This window comes from Carassius carassius, chromosome 27, assembly GCF_963082965.1.
Source record: "Carassius carassius chromosome 27, fCarCar2.1, whole genome shotgun sequence".
NCBI classification, from domain to species: domain Eukaryota; kingdom Metazoa; phylum Chordata; class Actinopteri; order Cypriniformes; family Cyprinidae; genus Carassius; species Carassius carassius.
Window position 1 is genome coordinate 3,487,521 of NC_081781.1, and position 20,176 is coordinate 3,507,696.

The following is a 20,176-nucleotide window of genomic DNA, read 5'->3' on the forward strand; positions in this document are numbered from 1 at the left end:
CCACCACGATTTAAGAAATCTATTCTTCAACATCCCAAGTCAAAAGGTGGCCTGTCTCTTCCAAATTTCCAGCACTATTTTTGGGAGTGTAATATTAGCAAGATTTCTTTCTGGAATAACCCCCACTTACCCAAAGATTATCCACCCTGGGTTCATACCGAAACTTCTTCTACTAAATATGATTTACGTTCTGTTATCACATCTCAGCTTTCGTTAGTAATCCGCAAAATTACTTCCAATCCAGTCATTTCAAATTCACTTAGAATTTGGATTCAGTTTAGAAAATGTTTTGGATTACACAGAGCGTCTATACATATGCCTATTTTGAATGTAATGGTATACACTCACTCAAGGACCTGAATGAAGAGAGTGTGTTTACATCCTTTTCTTCCCTATCTGCCAGGTTTGACCAAACAAATAGTCACCTATTTCGTTTTTTTCAGACGAGACACTTTGTGCAGAAACTGTTCCCTCACTTCACAAATTCTTCCTCCAGAATATGCACTAGACAGCTTCTTTGATCTGAAACCCAATGATAAACATCCTATCTCAGTCATTTATAACTTCATTAATACTTTGATACCTGATATTTCAAAGCGTTTCAAAGAGATTTGGGAACTGGACCTATTCCTATTTCAGATGAACAGTGGTCATACATCCTATATCGAGTGCACTCATCATCAATCTGCGCCAGGCATTGTTTGATACAATGCAAGGTACCTTACAGAGCTCACTTGACAAATGCACAATTATCAAAATTTTTTTAAAGACATTTTGTTGTATATTGATCAGTTTGATATGACAAAAGAAGCCACCACAATATTCTGGCACTATACATTTTTTACAGTCATGATTAATATGACAGACTGATGAAAAATGCTGAATATACATCTGAAAAATAAAAAAAGTATTACATTCAATCACTTAGAGGACATTCATCAGGGATGAGTCTTTATTAAACAATTTACATGTGAAAATTAATTTTAAGCTTTTTTGAAACCAGGGATAGAATAAAGCATAAATGATGGGATTAATGGTCGAGTTCAAGAAGAAAAATATTACAGCAACATCTCTGACATAAAACAAGTCAGCATTACTGTATGGAATCACTAAAGAACAAATATAATACGGCAGTAAACACATAAGAAACACAATGACCAGAATCCCCAGCAGTATCGCAGCTTTTCGCTCTGATTTGTCACTGACTCTGTTTTTGGAGGCTCCTGTGCTGTTGTGAACCTGAAGGGCTCTTATAGCAGTCACATGTCTTTTAACAATGACAAAAACATGAGTGTATAATATTATAATGAGTGTACATGGCATAAGAAACACAATCAGAAGATCAATGAGAGATGAAACTCCATCTACACTAGAAACACACACTCCTGGACACATTACATCAGTGAAGTTTCCATTAACAAAGAGAATAATGAAGTTATAAAAGAGTGAAAACATCCAGTTAAATAAAGTCACTATGCAGATCACAGTGGGTGAGATTTTCTCTGAGTAAAAAAAAGGAGAACTTAAAGCCAAAAAACGATCAACTGCTATCAGAGCCACAGTGTGAACAGATACACTTATTGCTTGAAAATTCAGAAATTTTAAAATCGAACACATCACTCGTCCAGAAGTCCAACATGACTCAATGAGCCAAGACAAATAAAGAGGCATCACAAAAACTCCAACCAGGAGATCGGACACAGCCAAAGAGAGGACGAGGATGTTAGCAGGCGTGTGGAGCTGCTTGAAGTGACTAACAGAGATGATGACCAGCAGGTTTCCACACACGGTCAGCAGAGACACAGCTGCTGCGGCCACATACAGAATCACATAGACAGATAAAGAAACAGATCTCTCTGGACAAGAATATTCCTGACACACATCGCTTTGGTTCATTGCTGTAAGATTCATTGTAGAGTATTTGGAAGAATCATGCAAAAAAAGTATTTTTCCATGTGACTCTCGTTATATAAAGTGCAATGTATGCATAACCACAGATAAAGACCTCTGAAGATGTTGTTTCTATCTGCTCCACTGAAACACAATCTTCACTCTTGGAAGTTTCACAATAAAGATGAACTTCGACGAGCTGCCTTTTATACACTTGATATGTTGACTCTTTCTAAGACTGGCAGCATCAAGGGAGAAGAACAAACAGCTGGGAGATCAACTGATTTAGAAAAGTGTCACAAAGAGCTCATAAAAAGCATTAATGAATCTATATGAAATCAAAAACTGAAAGTCAAAAATCCTATCCCATGAAACCTTTATGCATATATATATATACAGGTCCTTCTAAAAAAATTAGCATATTGTGATAAAGTTCATTATTTTCCATAATGTAATGATAAAAATTAAACTTTCATATATTTTAGATTCATTGCACACCAACTGAAATATTTCAGGTCTTTTATTGTTTTAATACTGATGATTTTGGCATACAGCTCATGAAAACCCAAAATTCCTATCTCAAAAAATTTGCATATTTCATCCGACCAATAAAAGAAAAGTGTTTTTAATACAAAAAAAGTCAACCTTCAAATAATTATGTTCAGTTATGCACTCAATACTTGGTCGGGAATCCTTTTGCAGAAATGACTGCTTCAATGCGGCGTGGCATGGAGGCAATCAGCCTGTGGCACTGCTGAGGTGTTATGGAGGCCCAGGATGCTTCGATAGCGGCCTTAAGCTAATCCAGAGTGTTGGGTCTTGCGTCTCTCAACTTTCTCTTCACAATATCCCACAGATTCTCTATGGGGTTCAGGTCAGGAGAGTTGACAGGCCAATTGAGCACAGTAATACCATGGTCAGTAAACCATTTACCAGTGGTTTTGGCACTGTGAGCAGGTGCCAGGTCGTGCTGAAAAACGAAATCTTCATCTCCATAAAGCTTTTCAGCAGATGGAAGCATGAAGTGTTCCAAAATCTCCTGATAGCTAGCTGCATTGATCCTGCCCTTGATAAAACACAGTCCACTGCTTCCGCAGGTCCTCCAAGGTCTGGAATCGGTCCTTCTCCACAATCTTCCTCAGGGTCCGGTCACCTCTTCTCGTTGTGCAGCGTTTTTTGCCATACTTTTTCCTTCCCACAGACATCCCACTGAGGTGCCTTGATACAGCACTCTGGGAACAGCTTATTCGTTCAGAAATTTCTTGGCCTTCTGGACAGCAGTTAAGTCGGCAGTCTTACCCATGATAGCGGTTTTGAGTAATGAACCAGGCTGGGAGTTTTTAAAAGCCTCAGGAATCTTTTGCAGGTGTTTAGAGTTAATTAGTTGATTCAGATGATTAGGTTAATAGCTCGTTTAGAGAACCTTTTCATGATATGCTAATTTTTTGAGATCACTAAAATCATCAGTATTAAAACAATAAAAGACCTGAAATATTTCAGTTGGTGTGCAATGAATCTAAAATATATGAAAGTTAAATTTTTATCATTACATTATGGAAAATAATGAACTTTATCACAATATGCTAATTTATTGAGAAGGACCTGTATACTATATATATATTGTGACGAGCGTCCCGAGGTAAGATCAGCATTGCCCTGGAAACGAACACCTTGCACCTGCAGAGCCTCATCATGAGCTGATCGGCCACACCTGAAGCTCGTTTGCCGCCGGCCAGATAAGCCGTACTCGGCACAACAACGGGTAGACTGATTCCTCCAATGCGGCTGAGACCTAACCTGTGTTTACTCCTTCTCTGTAGACACCAGTGTGTGACCGATCAGCACCCGCGAAGACTGCACAGACAAGCACCCAGCACTGGGAGACTCGCACGGAGAGCACTAGAACACTCAACACGCCCACTACTCACCTTTACTCTACATTTGTGAATAAATCCACCCTCCGGGGTATTTATTTTGAGCTCTCCTTGTTGTGTGTTCCTTCCACCCCGTGACAATATATATATATATATATATATATATATATATATATATATATAGATATATATATATATATATATATATCTATATCTATATATATATATATATATATATAGATATATAAATATATATACAGACAACACACACACACACACACACGTTTGTTTTTGTGAAAAGTGGGGACATCCCATAGGCGTAATGGTTTTTATACTGTACAAACTGTATATTCTATGGCCCTACACCAACCCTACACCTAACCCTAACCCTCACAGGAAACTTTGTGCATTTTTACTTTCTCAAAAAAAAACTCATTCTGTGTGATTTATAAGCGTTTTGAAAAATGGGGACATGGGTTATGTCCTCGTTGTGATGTTTCAATAAAGCAACTTAGTTTGAGCTTTATTAACATCGAACTTTTGACTGTACATGCAAGCACAATGTGACTAGTCTAAGGAACTGGTAGGCTCAAGTTCCTTTTAGTGTCTGCAACTCCACTCTTAGAAAACACTAGGTCGCCACCTAATGGATTAAAGACACATTACCTATAACAACATTAAACTGTTTTATATCACATCTCCCTTCCTTATGAATTACTTAACAAATGTAACATTGAACTGTGAAATTACTGTAGACAGAAAACATTTGGTTTACTCTTTTTTTTTCATGAATGTCTTTCTTTTATCTTGCAAAGTCCTTGTATCTCTTAGGAGTTGTGACAATTCGTCCAGACCTTGTTTGCACCCTTTTAGGTGAACTGATTGTAGTGAGACTAGAATCAGACTCAGGTAGATCAGTTCCTGGTTGTTCATACTGCACTGAACTGTCTGGGACGTTATCAGGCTTAGTTGTAAGTTGATCCTGACCCTGAACTTCATTTTGAGTTGGTTGAACTGAATTAGATGCTGGCTCAGTGTCACTGATTGTAGGCATCAGGTGTCGTCGATTTCGTCGGAGTACTCCAGTTTCAGATTGGACGAGGTAAGACCGTGGTGATTCACACTTTCTGAGAATAGTCCCGATCTTATCCAACCTCTTTCAGCATCCAGCTTGACTGCAACGGGAGTTCCAGGTGGAATCTCAGGTAATGTTCTAAAACTGTTTCTTTTGTTGTAATACTTCCTGTAGGTCCTTTTTGCCTTTTGATCAGACTTTCTCACTCGACGCAGATCGGGCCATTCAGGTCGCAGGTGTGACTCCAATGTTGGAACTGTAGTTCTTATTTGTCTTCCCATCATCAGCTGTGCTGGACTTACGCCTGTAGCTTGAAGGGGTGTGGATCTGTAGCTCATCAACGCGATGAATGGATCAGACTGTTTCAGAATCCTTTTAGTTGTTTGCACTACCCTTTCAGCTTCTCCATTTGACTGGGCATAATAAGGGCTTGAAGTAATGTGCTGAAAATCATAATCTCTAGCAAAGTCTTTGAAAGCACTTCCACAAAACTGTGGGCCATTGTCAGTAAAGAGAACGTTGGGACAGCCCCATCGTGCAAACATGTTCTTCAAGCAAGCACGTGCTGTTTCACCTGACAAGTTTTGAAGGTGAGCAATCTCAATAAATCTTGAAAAATAGTCCACGACTACCAAGTAATGTTGCTTATTCACTTCACAGATATCAGCACCAATTCTCTCCCATGGACGGTCTGGCAGTGGAGTGGTTAAAAGTGGCTCCTTCCTTTGGGTAGGTCTTGATTCCAGACAGTCCTTGCAGCTGTTAACTAGATTCTGGATTTCCTGACTTAAGCCTGGCCACCACACACTACATCTGGCTCTCTCTCTACATTTCACAATGCCTTGGTGACCACTGTGCAATCTTTGCAGTATGTCAGACCTCATATTTTGGGGAATTATGATCCTGTCATCATAAAGCACAAGGTCCTGGAAAATTGACAAGTGATGACGTGCATTGTATGACTTCAGGGACATTAGCTGCATACCTGGGCCAGCCATCAGTCACATACTGCCTCACCTTTTGTAGCTCAAAATCCATCTCTGTCTCTCTTTTCACAGATTCCAGCTTTGTGGGAGAAATTGGCCATGCACCACTGACTGCATTCTCATAGGCTTCCACTTCTTGCACTAATTCAGAAACCACTGATGAAATGGTTGGCTGAGGGTGTCGTGAAAGCGTATCAGCGACCACCAGTTGTTTGCCAGGTACATATTGTGCGCTTGGATTATAACGCATCCTCCGCAGCAACAGCCTTTGACATCTCAGGGGAACTGAATCAAGATCCTTTGCATTGATCAGAGGAATCAGTGGCTTATGGTCGGTTTGCAGGATGAAACTTTCCAATCCATACAAAAACCGTGAGAATTTTTCACAGGACCACACGGCCGCCAGGCACTCTTTTTCGATCTGGGCGTACCTTTTTTCAGCATCGGTCAGCACCCTGGAACAGTAAGCCACTGGTTTCAGATTTCCATCATGGTCCTGCAGCAAAACGCCCCCCAGACCATAGCTGCTCGCATCTGCGCTGACGACTGTGGGCTTTGTGACATCGTAGAATGCTAGCACAGGAGCTTTTGTGATTAGGCGTTCAACATTTTCAAAGGCCTCATTTTGTACAGCACCCCAGTACCATACTACATCTCGTTTCAACAGCTCATTGAGAGGTCGAATATGCTCTGAGAGATGAGGAACATACCTTCCCAGGTAATTAATCATTCCTAGCATTCTCCGTAGCTCTGAAACGTTCTTTGGCTTTTCAAGGTGAGTGATAGCTTCGATTTTGGCTGTGTCTGGGCGGATGCCCTCCTTGTCTATGACATGTCCCAAGTACCGGAGTTGGCTCTGACGTAACAGGCATTTTTCCGTGTTCAGCTTGAGACCAGCCTGGTCAATGGCTTCCAGAGCCCTCTGCAGTCACTGCTCGTGTTCCTCTGGAGTGTTGCTAAATACTAAAATATCGTCCATAAAAACTGCAACTCCTTCCAAGTCTTTTAGGATGACTGACATTTCCCGTTGAAAGATTTCGGGCGCGCTGGTGATCCCAAACGGTAGCCTGCGGAAAAAATATCTTCCAAAAGGTGTAATGAATGTTGTCAGTTTAGCACAGTCCACATCCAGAGGAAGCTGCCAGAAGCCACTAGCTGCATCGAGAAGTGAGAAGACTTTGGCGTGTGCTAGCCTAGGAAGGATGTCATCAATTGTTGGTAGCACAAATTTCTCTCTTTTTACAACTTTATTTAATTGTTTCAGATCGACACAAATTCTTATTTGCCCTGTCTTCTTTGGAACGGCCACCATAGGGGCGCACCACTCTGTAGGCTCAGTGATCTCCTCAATAACACCACATTGTACCATTCTCTCTAGCTCCGCCTTGACTTTTGGAAGCAAGGGCACGGACACCCGTCTTGTAGTGTGCACACTGTATGGTACAGCATCCTCCCTCAGGCAGATTTTAATGGGTTTTGTCTTCACTAGTCCCAGTTCAGAAAAATAAATGGGTTGGAGCTCTTCTAGCCTCTTAACTAAACCCATTTCACTTGCTGCATCACGACCAAGGAGGTTGTTTACATAGGGGCCAGTCACCACAAATGCTTCAAAAATATACTGCTCATCTTTAAAGGTAGTCTTCACTCTAAACTGACCTTTGCATTGCAATGTACCTCCTGGGCTCTCAAGTTTCACATTGACTTTGTTAAGTTTTGGCTTGTACTTCAAAACTGAGAAGCTTTTCTCAGAAATGACGCTTATGTCAGCGCCTGTGTCAATTTTGTCATCAATGTGAGTTAACTCACCCAGGAAATGTGTTACACTGCTGCCCTCTTGTGGTTTGCTGACATCATGGACTTCTCGGGTTCTACAAACTGCAGCGAAATTACCCTTTTTCCTGCATTTCCGACACTCAGCACCTTTTGCTGGACAAATTTCCCCTTTCCCATGATTTCTGCCACATCTTTTACATCTCCAGTCAAAAACATGCTCAGTCTGGTTCCAATTCGATCCACGGTGCTGTCTACCTCTTTCACTTTGGTGGAATTTTTTTCTGGCACCGGCCACCTCGCTGATTTGAGCACTGACACTGGCATTCTGTTCATTAATGTGTCCACGGACCTGTTCAGACTGCCTCACAAGCTCTGTGGCATTTCTGAGTGTCAATTCGGGTATTAATTGGAGCTTCTCTGACAGCTTTCTGTCCTGAATCCCGATTACGAGCCTGTCGCGAATATTCTCCTCTTTAGCAGCACCAAAGTCACATGTGTTTGCTAGCTCGTGGAGGCTACGAATATATTCTTCGGCCATTTCACCTGGCTTTTGAGCCCTCGTGTGAAAACGTGCACGCTCGTGAATAACATTAACTTTTGGTACAAAGTAGTCATCGAGCTTTCTGATCACAGTTTCATAGTCCTCTCGTTCTTCTTCCCTGAACGTAAATGTCTGATACACTTGTTCAGCTTCTTTTCCCAGAGAATAAAGCAGTGTACAGACCTGTACTTCAGCCTCTTCTTTGTCAAGTTTAGTGGCTATCCTGTAGCGGCGAAATCTCTGACGCCATTCTGGCCATCGTTCGGGGTGACCGAAATCAAAACTGTCCGGGGGCTGAAACTTTGTCATGGTGTTAACAGTGCTCCACTTCTGACACCATGTGATGTTTCAATAAAGCAACTTAGTTTCCTCAAAGTCTGAGCTTTATTAACATCGAACTTTTGACTGTACATGCAAGCACAATGTGACTAGTCTAAGGAACTGGTAGGCTCAAGTTCCTTTTAGTGTCTGCAACTCCATTCTTAGAAAACACTAGGTCGCCACCTAATGGATTAAAGACACATTACCTATAACAACATTAAACTGTTTTATATCACACTCGTAAGTCACCATCTCCTTGTAATACCTGTGTCATACCCATGTCATTTTACAAAGTTGTGTCCTGATATGTCACAAACACATGAGCACACACACAAACGCTGGTGGTAGGGGGGGGGGGTGTCGCTGATGTTGACCCTGGTGCAATTGGAGCACTAAATACCCTCAACGTGTTTTTGCAGCGTTGAGCCATGTAACCAATCACAGACATATCTGTTGATTTCTTGAACGCAATGGCCAATAAGGAATGTTTTGTCACAATTCACTCACCACTACTGCAGTTTTTAAAGGTCCCGTTCTTCGTGATCCCATGTTTTAAACTTTAGTTAGTGTGTAATGTTGTTGTTAGAGTATAAATAATATCTGTAAAATTCTAAAGCTCAAAGTTCAATGGCAAGCGAGATATTTTATTTAACAGAATTTGCCTAAAAAAACGACCCATTTGGACTACATTCCTCTAGTTCCTGCAGTAATGATGTCACTAAAACAGTTTTTTGACTAACCTCCGCCCACATGAATACACAAAAAAGGGGGCACCCTTGTTGCACTCCGACCCAGAAGAGGAAGAGCTGCGTTTGTGTTTGTCGCAATGTTGTCGAAATGTTGTTATTTTCATCTCGGAGTCCAATCACCTTTGTTTGGGCTTCCCAGGGACGCTGTACTTGGAGATTAATGGTTACAATTTATGTTTAACTCGGTTCCCGAAAATTATAATCCAAATGTAAAACTATGTGCAGCACATTTTGCTGAGGACAGCGAGCTTCCTCAATCTCAATCAATTTAATGCCGGATTCGCACAAAGATTATTCTTGAAAGATGGGGCAGTTCCCTCTTTGTCTGGAGAAGGCGTTGTTTATGTATTTTATTATTTAAGTTGGTGCGTTTAACAGTTTCTGTAACTTATTACACAAAGGGCAACGCTGTTTAGCTTTGTTAACTAGATGTTAGGGCTGTGCAAAAAAATCGAATGCGATTTTCATGCGCATCTCGTCAGTAAAGGTGGTCTGTGATTATAAGTACATCTCCAGCACGTGCGTTCTTTTACTGTCTATGATTCAGATCAAGATTGCCAGGCTTTCAAAACAAATCCTGCCCACTTGCTTTTCAAAACTAGTCCAAAACTTGCCCAATCGCATTTCCAGGAGGGCAGCGTGCACTAAGCTGGTGTCGAATCACTACACAGGAACCCCTGGCACAATCAGAACTCGTTATGTATTTCTGAAGGAGGGACTTTATAGAATAAGGAAGTCATCAGCCCGTTTTATTGACAGTGAAAACAGCGGTATACAGATAGGTGAATTGTGTGAAAAATACTGTGTTTTTTTAACACGCGAAACATGAACACATGTTATATTGGACACTGTAAACACAATCAAAGCTTCAAAAAAGCACAAAAAATGGGACCTTTAGGTGCAGATGCAATGTAAATAAAATATTCATTGTGCAGTTTAGAAAGCTTCATTGATTATATCGGAACTTTGAAAGATGTGCGATGTGTGTGCACTTTGCCCACATTTTAGGGTATATAATCCATTCAGAATTTGTATTAATTTTTTTTTTTTTTTGACACATTTGCTACTACAGCCTGCAATGTTTCGGGAATGACATCCGCATATTTTTGCATAGTATATCATAGTAAAACCTCCACAGACAGCGCGTCCCAAGTGAGATCTAAAGGCACTTTTTCCCTGCGTGGTGCGTCTCAGTTCGGTACGGCACAGCCCGACTTTTTACTCGACAGATTAGTACTACTTTAGGCCAGGTCCACACAAATGCAGTTATTTTTAATACCGCAGCTTTTTCTGTGTGGCTTGGTCGTTTGTCCACACGCAAAAGCAGCACCAGGTAACTGAAAACTCCAGTTGGAGTGTTATTTTGTAGACTGCAAAACCGGAGTTTTGGGCTTTTGGCGTCAGAGCCTGCGCTGTTATCTCCGCCTACTTTAAACTTTTCAGGCTTTTGATTGGCCAACATGGCTTTACGGTTGAGATTTTATCGCCACCTGTTGATTTGGCATACACTTGACAGTGCATCATGGTGTATGTTTGCGTTTTCATGTGGACAGAGATTTTTTTTTAAAACAGAAGAAGGAAAAACTGTATATAAAAATACCCATGTACATGTGGACATGGCCTAAGAGTGGTTGGGATTATTCATACTGTATGTTGTTATTGTTGTGCCGCCTCTACTGCCGCCCCATCAAGCTCTTGCTGGACCCACTCCTCTGCTATCAACGAGAGGAACGTCTTTACTTCCTCAACAGACAACAAAAAGGTTAAAAAAGGTGCCAAAAGCGTGTGTAAACTTATTTGAGATCGGGTCATATCAACCAGTAATTTCATTTCATTTCAAAGGCCGTCAACTGACAAACAGGAAGCATCACCATTCAAGTCAGCAGGAAGAGCCAAAGCTAGTCCACAGTTTACTAAATGGTGCCAACCTCTGTCACAGTGTCTGGGTTGTGTTCCCTGGGTTTCCACTAGGTGTCCTCCTTTCCCACGGTGTCTGTCACCTTATCACTTCCTGTTCCCTTATTTGGTCACCTTCCTCTTTGTTGAGTAATTGATTGTTCCCCACCTGTCTCCTGTTCCCTCATTATCCTTCTGTGTATTTATACTCGGTCTGCCTGAGTCTGTGTTACGGAGTCCTTGTTTAATGTCCTATGATTATTCATGTCTGTCGCTTCTTGCCTTGCCTTACCTTGTCTTCGTGTCTTGTTTATGTTGGATTTGGATATTCTGGTTTTGACCATGCCTGGACTGTTTACCCCTTTGGATTACCCATTAAATAAATGACTTACCTGCAATTGGTTCCCTCTCCTGTGTTTCCTGTAACACCGAACGTGACAGAAGGACTCCGTCACAGTAGGAACCAGCGTTATGTCATTTTTCCGTTCCCCAGCCAAGATGGCGGAGCGGCGAACCAAGTAGCTTCGGTTGATCGCCCTCCGCCAAGAGGGCAATGAAGTGGGTGCCCTGGCTCAGGTGTTCTGGTCCCTGGCCGAGGGCATGGGCTACAACGATGCGGCCCTCAAGGACTATTTCAATGGCAGGCTGGATGATCCAGTGTCTCAGGAGGAGATGGCGCAGTTAGAGACACTGGAATTCTGGGAATTCGTGCGCTACCTGCAGCATCGGCTTCGGTGGGATGCCCCAGCCACTTCTGTCTCTTCCGGCGGGGTGGTTGTCAGCCCAGCACCACTGCCCAGGATGGCAACCAGCCAAGCGCCACAACCCAAGATGGCCGCCAGTCCAGCACCACTGCCCAGGATGGCTACCAGCCAAGCGCCACAACCCAAGATGGCCGCCAGTCCAGCACCACTGCCCAGGATGGCTACCAGCCAAGCGCCACAGCACAAGATGGCCGCTAACCCATCGCCAATGCCCAAATTGGCCACCGTTCCAGCGCCACAGACCAAAATGGCCGCCAGCCCAGCACCAATGCCCAAATTGGCCACCGGTTCAGCGCCACAGCCCAAGATGGCCGTCAGCCTAGCGCCACAGCACAAGATGGCCGTCAGTCCAACGCCACAGCACAAGATGGCCGCTAACCCAGCGCCAATGCCCAGATTGGCCACCGGTCCAGCGCCACAGTACAAGATGGCCGCCAGCCCAGCGCCAATGCCCAAATTTGCCACCGGTTCAGCGCCACAGCCCAAGATGGCCGTCAGCCTAGCGCCACAGCACAAGATGGCCATCAGTCCAGTGCCACAGCACAAGATGGCCGCCAGCCCAGCACCACAGTACAAGAGGGCCGCCTGTCCAGAGTCATGGCCCAAGATGGCTGCTTGCCCAGCGCCGCTGCACAGGATGAGAGTCTCAGTTGACCCTCCGGAGTTGAGTCAGGTTCTAGTTGACCCTCCGGAGTCTAGTCAGGTTCCAGTTGACCCTCCGGAGTCGAGTCAGGTGCCAGTTGACCCTCCGGAGTCGAGTCAGGTGCCAGTGAACTCTCCGGAGTCGAGTCAGGTGCCAGTGAACTCTGTGCCAGTGAACTCTCCAGAGTCGAGTCAGGTGCCAGTGAACTCTCCAGAGTCAAGTCAGGTGCCAGTGAACTCTCCAGAGTCGAGTCAGGTGCCAGTGAACTCTCCAGAGTCGAGTCAGGTGCCAGTGAACTCTCCAGAGTCAGGGCTAGTCACCGCTGATCCTCCAGAGTCAGGGCTAGTCACCGCTGATCCTCCAGAGTCAGGGCTAGTCACCGCTGATCCTCCAGAGTCAGGGCTAGTCACCGCTGATCCTCCAGAGTCAGGGCTAGTCACCGCTGATCCTCCAGAGTCAGGGCTAGTCACCGCTGATCCTCCAGAGTCAGGGCTAGTCACCGCTGATCCTCCAGAGTCAGGGCTAGTCACAGCTGATCCTCCAGAGTCAGGGCTAGTCACCGCTGATCCTCCAGAGTCAGGGCTAGTCACCGCTGATCCTCCAGAGTCAGGGCTAGTCACCGGTGATCCTCCAGAGTCAGGGCTAGTCACCGGTGATCTTCAAGGACTGAGTCAAGTCACCGGTGATCTTCAAGGACTGAGTCAAGTCACCGGTGATCTTCAAGGACTGAGTCAAGTCACCGGTGATCTTCAAGGACTGAGTCAAGTCACCGGTGATCTTCAAGGACTGAGTCAAGTCACCGGTGATCTTCATGAACAAAGGCAAGTCACCATTGATCTTCATGAGCAGGGTCAGGCCAGCACCAATCTTCTGGAATCCAGTAAGGACACCAGGGGATTACCAGAGTTTCGTCGTCCCGTTGGTCCAGCCGCACGGAGGTCTGCTCCGCCTTGGGGGGCTCTGGTCCTGACCACATGGCTGTGGTGGTCTTCTGCTCCGCCCTGGGGGCCTTCCGCCCTGACCACACGGTTGTGGGGGTCTTCCGCTCTGTCCTGGAGGACTCTGACTTCGTCCACAAGGACGTGGTGGTCTTCGGCTCCACCCTGGGGGGCTTCCGTCCTGACCACACGGTTGTGGTGGTCTTCTGCTCCGCCTTGGGGGCCTCTCGTCCTGACCACATGGCTGTGGTGGTTTTCTGCTCCGCCCTGGGGGACTTCCGCCCTGACCACACTGTTGTGGTGGTCTTCTGCTCCGCCCTGGGGGGCTCTCGTCCTGACTAGACGGTTGTGGTGGTCTTCTGCCCCGCCCTGGAGGACTCTGGTTTTGACCACAAGGACGTGGTGGTCTTCCGCTCCGCCCTGGAGGACTCTGGCGTCGACCACAAGGATGTGGTGGTCTTCTGCCCCGTCCTGGGGGGCTTCATGTTGTTGTTTTTGCTTTTTGTTTTTGTGTTAACTTCTGTCCCTGTTCCTTTCTGTTAGTCTGGCCCTCCGTCCCTCCCCCTGAACCTCCTCCGGTCCTCCTCCCTCCTGGTCTCCCTGTTTTGTGTTTTCAATTCTGGTGCCTGTTCCCCATGTTTTTCTTTTCTGGCCCTCCGTCCCTCCCCCTGAGCCTCCACCTGTCCGCCTCCCTCCTGGTCTCTGTTTTGTGTCTGTCGTGGAGCGTCTGGGAGCCGCTCCGTAGAGGGGGGGTACTGTCACAGTATCTGGGTTGTGTTCCCTGGGTTTCCACTAGGTGTCCTCCTTTCCCACGGTGTCTGTCACCTTATCACTTCCTGTTCCCTTATTTGGTCACCTTCCTCTTTGTTGAGTAATTGATTGTTCCCCACCTGTCTCCTGTTCCCTCATTATCCTTCTGTGTATTTATACCCGGTCTGCCTGAGTCTGTGTTACGGAGTCCTTGTTTAATGTCCTATGATTATTCATGTCTGTCGCTTCTTGCCTTGCCTTACCTTGTCTTCGTGTCTTGTTTATGTTGGATTTGGATATTCTGGTTTTGACCCTGCCTGGACTGTTTACCCCTTTGGATTACCCTTTAAATAAATGACTTACCTGCAATTGGTTCCCTCTCCTGTGTTTCCTGTAACACCGAACGTGACAACCTCTTTAAGTTATTCTTGACTGTGTTGGATTGACTGCTTTGATGCATTGTAATATGGTAGAACATTGTTTTGATGATTATATTATTACATATATATATACACTCACCTAAAGGATTATTAGGAACACCTGTTCAATTTCTCATTAATGCAATTATCTAATCAACCAATCACATGGCAGTTACTTCAATGCATCTAAGGTTGTGGTCCCGGTCAAGACAATCTCCTGAACTCCAAACTGAATGTCAGAATGGGAAAGAAAGATGATTTAAGCAATTTTGAGCGTGGCATGGTTGTTGTTGCCAGACGGGCCGGTCTGATTATTTCACAATCTGCTTAGTTACTGGGATTTTCACCATTTCTAGGGTTTACAAAGAATGGTGTGAAAAGGGAAAAACATCCAGTATGCGGCAGTCCTGTTGGTGAAAATGCCTTGTTGATGATAGAGGTCAGAGAAGAATGGGCCGACTGATTCAAGCTGATAGAAGAGCAACTTTGACTGAAATAACCACTCGTTACAACCGAGGTATGCAGCAAAGCATTTGTGAAGCCACAACACGCACAACCTTGAGGCGGATGAGCTACAACAGCAGAAGACCCCACCAGGTACCACTCATCTGCACTACAAATTAGAAAAAGAGGCTACAATTTGCAGTAATTGACAGTCGAAGACTGGAAAAATGTTGCCTGGTCTGCTGAGTCTCAATTTCTGTTGAGACATTCAGATGGTAGAGTCAGAATTTGGCGTAAACAGAATGAAAACATGGATCCATCATGCCTTGTTACCACTGTGCAGGCTGCTGGTGGTGTTGTAATGGTGTGGGGGTTGTTTTTTTTTCTTGGCACACTTTAGGCCCCTTAGTGCCAATTGGGTGTAGCGTATCAGACCCGAACCAGACAAATTAAAGAGTCGATCAGGACTGTGGTTGAAACACGAGCCGAATTCCTCATAAAGGCAACAGGAGGTCATAAATCATTCCTAGTGCCACAACTCCAAAGCAAGATAACCAACCAACCAACTCTTTCATAGAACAGCTTTCAACATTAACACCACTAGAACAATTATTGACAATTTCAATTCGGAGAAGAGATTGTCAAATTTGGGGCAAGTAATCAAAATGCAATGTCGGCCAGCACATGTAAACCCATGAGAGTAATAAACAAGATCCTTGGATTGACTTCCCCCCACCTAGCAGAACCAGACTGAAATTTCTAAGGGGGCCTTTTAACCTCTGGTCTCCACAGAAATCTTTATGTCAGAGAATGGCACAGAAACTGTCTTTTCTAGATATAAATGGACCAAAATGAACTCCAAATGACTTATTAATGAATATCATTCCATCGTTTAACTCCATATTCATTTATATGTAACCCACACATTTGACTATCATGTTATTATCACTTATTGTGTATGTCTTTTTAATAAATATTGGATAGCTTAAGGATACATATTCATGTTTAGTATGTACGTGTTTGAATCTGTTAGCTTGAAACAGTCCTGACCATCAGTTATTTGTCAAATGTATCATATTCTTATTATAGAAATCATGTCCAAAATTAGACCCTGCAAGAGCGGGAAAATTCGGACCACATGCTTGATAAGATAACATGATTTATGATACCCCGAGCAAAGACGATCTCTAATTGGTCAAGACAACATTTGAGGTGTGGCCAACAGGCCAGTTTAAATACTCAAGACACCATAAAATTCTGCTTTTAGCTTTGCTTCTGCTATTAGTCATGCCTGATTTTAGTATGCTATTAGTTTGCTTTTAGCTTAGCTTATAGCTTTGTTTTTAGCCATGCTTTTAGTCATCACTGTTAGCGTTCTTTGAGCGTGATTCCAGCGTGCGTCAGCTTGCACACCTGCTGCTACTTAGCCATGATGAGAAGAAACACCACTTAGTCTCGTCAAACTGTACTTCTGTCTTTTTACTTTAGTTTATTTTCTTTTCCGTTTGAGAGTTTCGTGTTCTGAGTTAAGTTTTGTAAAGCCGTGTCTCTGAGTCCAACCTCGAGTGCCCGTTCAACTTCAACCAGCCCACAGCTCCGCATTGTCAGCCAACACCCAACCACAGGCTTCCTAAGACATCACTTCAGCGACTACTGAACTTCCAGCCATTCAGCAACCTCGGGAAACCCCCTTTCAAAGACAACAAAGGGAACCCCTTTACACAGGCGACACAAGTAACTTTACCTCCAGACTCTGATCTATACTGGTGTATCTAATATAATTTCTAACCTCATTGAAGAACTCAATGCAAGCTTTAATTAAGTGTCTGATGGTTGTTCATGTCTATGCAATTTCACGTATTGCTGTAAACTTGGGATTTTTCATGTTTTCATTCTCTTAAACTCATTCTTTCCTAACTTTCTATCTTCATGCAACTTGTGTGAATGTGTGAGTGCGTGTGCTTATGTGTTAGATTAGTTTATATGTCTTAGATTTATCTAATAAAGCCTTATTCATATTAAAAAGAGAAGTTTCTTGTGTTTTGTGCTTACAAGTTAATGTCTTAAACTTCCAATCTTGTTACTGTGCTAATTTATAGTGTTTCCACTATACTTTGGATATTAATATCCAGTGCAGATTTGATGTTAAACGGCTCTTTCAGTGAATCGCAGGGCGTCTCAGTGATCAGCCGTGAAACAGTGATTCTGTTCAAATTCCCTTTAAAATCTTAAATTATTCCATTTGAGCTAAATGGAGGAATTGGTGTATGCTGGGACTAAACTCTCTCACTCATTTGCTGCAAGCCCGCAGATATCACAAAAAAATGGCAGGCCCCAAAACCACCAAAGCCTGTGGTCCCTTGCTCATGCAAGAGCTCTTCGACCACTGCCACAACGCCAGGGCCCAAACCCTCTATCTGCTGAAGGTGAACCAAAAACAACTGATAGCAGCTCTCAGTGATATGTGTCGGGTCCCCGCTTTAATAACAGCAACATTTACAAATGCCTACTGAACAAGCGGGAACCCAGTGTGCCTGTAGCTTTCTCTATTTCAGTTTTATCATGTGATAGAAAATCTAAGGCCATCTCAAGCCGAAGGGCAAACTCATCTAATCTGCGGCCTATTATGCATGAAACTAAAATTGATGTAAAGACACAAAGCACAGCCATCAAGTTAGCATCTTTAAACATTCGCTCACTAAAAAATAAATCATTTCTAATCAATGACATTATAACCACAAACAATCTGGATTTTATGTTTCTAAACGAAACATAGCTTGAAGACAGCTGCAATGCAACAGTCCTTAACCACTTCAGCTGTTATTTTGATTTTTTGAGAATTAGGCATATGCAATATTGGACCCACCGGTGGGTCCCCAGAGTTGATGTGGTTAATGAAGCAGCCCCTTCTAACTTCACTTACATGAGTGTCTGCAGGACTGTTAGGAGAGGTGGGGGTGTAGCTGCTATATTTAAAGATGTCTATCAATGCAAGCAAGTGTCATTTGGTCAGTACTTGTCTTTTGAATATCTAGGGATTGTGCTGAAAGGTGCTCCACGCATTCTGTTTATTATTATTTACAGGCCTCCAAAATACTCTCCAGCCTTTGTTGAAGAGGTCACAGAAATGTTATCAATGATTTCCTCAGAGTTTGACTGTTTTGCTATTGCAGGGTATTTTAATATTCACATAGATAATTCAGAAAACAAAACTACAAAAGAAATGATAACGGTTCTAAACACTTTTGACTTGACTCAGCATGTGCATGGACCCACACACAAAGGTGGACACACTCTAGACTTAATCATCAGTAGGGGTCTAAACATTTCATCCATTGTTATTAAGGACATAGCACTATCTGATCACTTCTGTATTTTCTTTGATATTTTGATGTCTTCTACAACTGAATCTAGATCGGTCTCTGTCAGAAGGAGATGCATTAACGAGAACACAAGTGTACTATTTATTTATTTATCTTTAACACCAAGCATTTCTGCAGACTCTGTTGATACTCTCCTTGATTCATTCAACTCAAAAGTTAAGAATGTTATTGATGATATTGCTCCAATAATAATCAGTAAGAAAACAAACAGACAGAAATCAGTTTGGAGAAGATCAACAGCAGTTCAGACTATGAAAAGACAATGCAGAAACTTGAAATTCACTATAGCATCTACAAAGACAGCCTTCATGCTTTTAATGTGAAACTAGCCACAGCTAGACATAATTTCTTCTCAAACCTTATAAACAGTAACTTAAATAACACTCGTACTCTTTTTGCCACTGTTGAGAGACTGACAAACCCCCCAAGTCAGATTCCTAGTGAAATGCTCTCAGACAGCAAATGCAATGAGTTTGCATCCTTCTTTTCTGAGAAGATCATCAATATCAGGAAGGCGATTAGCACATCCTCAAGTAATGCAGAGGTCAGACAGATTAGGGCACAATATCAAAAAGATACTATGTCGATTTTTGAAGCAATTGATAGCAAAATTCTGGAAGACATAGTGCAGCACCTAAAATCGTCAACCTGCTATCTTGACACACTTCCCACATCTTTTTAAAAAAATGTGCTTAACTGCTTAGAAGCAGATCTTTTAGAAGCGGTGAACGCCTCACTTCTTTCTGGGACATTTCCAAAAAAATGCAGTTGTTAAGCCCCTCCTGAAAAAGAGCAATCTTGATAACACCATTTTGAGCAATTTTAGACCAATATCTAATCTTCCTTTTATAGGTAAAATTATAGAAAAGGTTGTTTTTAATCAGCTGAACAAATACTTAAACTCAAATGGATACCTGGACAATTTTCAATCTGGTTTTCGACCGCATCACAGCACAGAGACAGCACTCATTAAGATAATAAATGATATTCGCTTAAATTGTGACTCTGGCAAAATATCGGTGCTGGTATTGCTAGATCTCAGTGCTGCGTTTGACACTGTCAATCATAACATACTACTAGAGAGACTGGAAAACTGGGTCGGGCTTTCTGGGATGGTACTCAAATGGTTCAGAGTCTGAGAGCATAAGTCTAAGTGGACGTCCATGACATGCAGAGTCCCACAAGGGTCAATTCTTGCACCGCTCTTGTTTAGCCTGTATATGCTTCCCCTAAGTCAAATAATGAGAAAGAACCAAATTGCCTATCAAAGCTATGCTGGTGATACCCAGATTTACCTAGCCTTATCTCCAAATGACTACAGCCCAATTGACTCCCTCTGCCAATGCATTGATTAAATTAATAGTTGGATGTGCCAGAACTTTCTTCAGTTAAACAAGGAAAAAACTGAAGTCATTGCATTTGGAAACAAAGATGAAGTGTTCAAGGTGAATGCATACCTTAACTCTAGGGGTCAAACATCTAAAAATCAAGTCAGGAATCTTGGTGTGATTCTGGAGACAGACCTTAGTTTCAATAGTCATGTCAAAGCAGTAACTAAATCAGCATACTATCATTTAAAAAACATTGCAAGAATTAGATCTTTTGTTTTCCAGCCAAGACTTGGAGAAACTTGTTCATGCCTTCATCACCAGCAGGGTGGACTATTGTAATGGGCTCCTCACCTCATCCAGAACGCTGCTGCCAGGATTCTGACTAGAACCAGAAAATCT

General features: G+C 43.1%; 1 protein-coding gene across 1 annotated transcript; it reads right to left on the minus strand.

Moving 5' to 3' along the window:
• Window positions 1-924: 924 nt before the first annotated feature.
• Window positions 925-1,911, minus strand: LOC132107206 (trace amine-associated receptor 13c-like). The gene has a single exon (XM_059513445.1). The coding sequence runs from the start codon at window positions 1,909-1,911 to the stop codon at window positions 925-927; it is 987 nt and encodes a 328-aa protein (XP_059369428.1).
• Window positions 1,912-20,176: the final 18,265 nt, after the last annotated feature.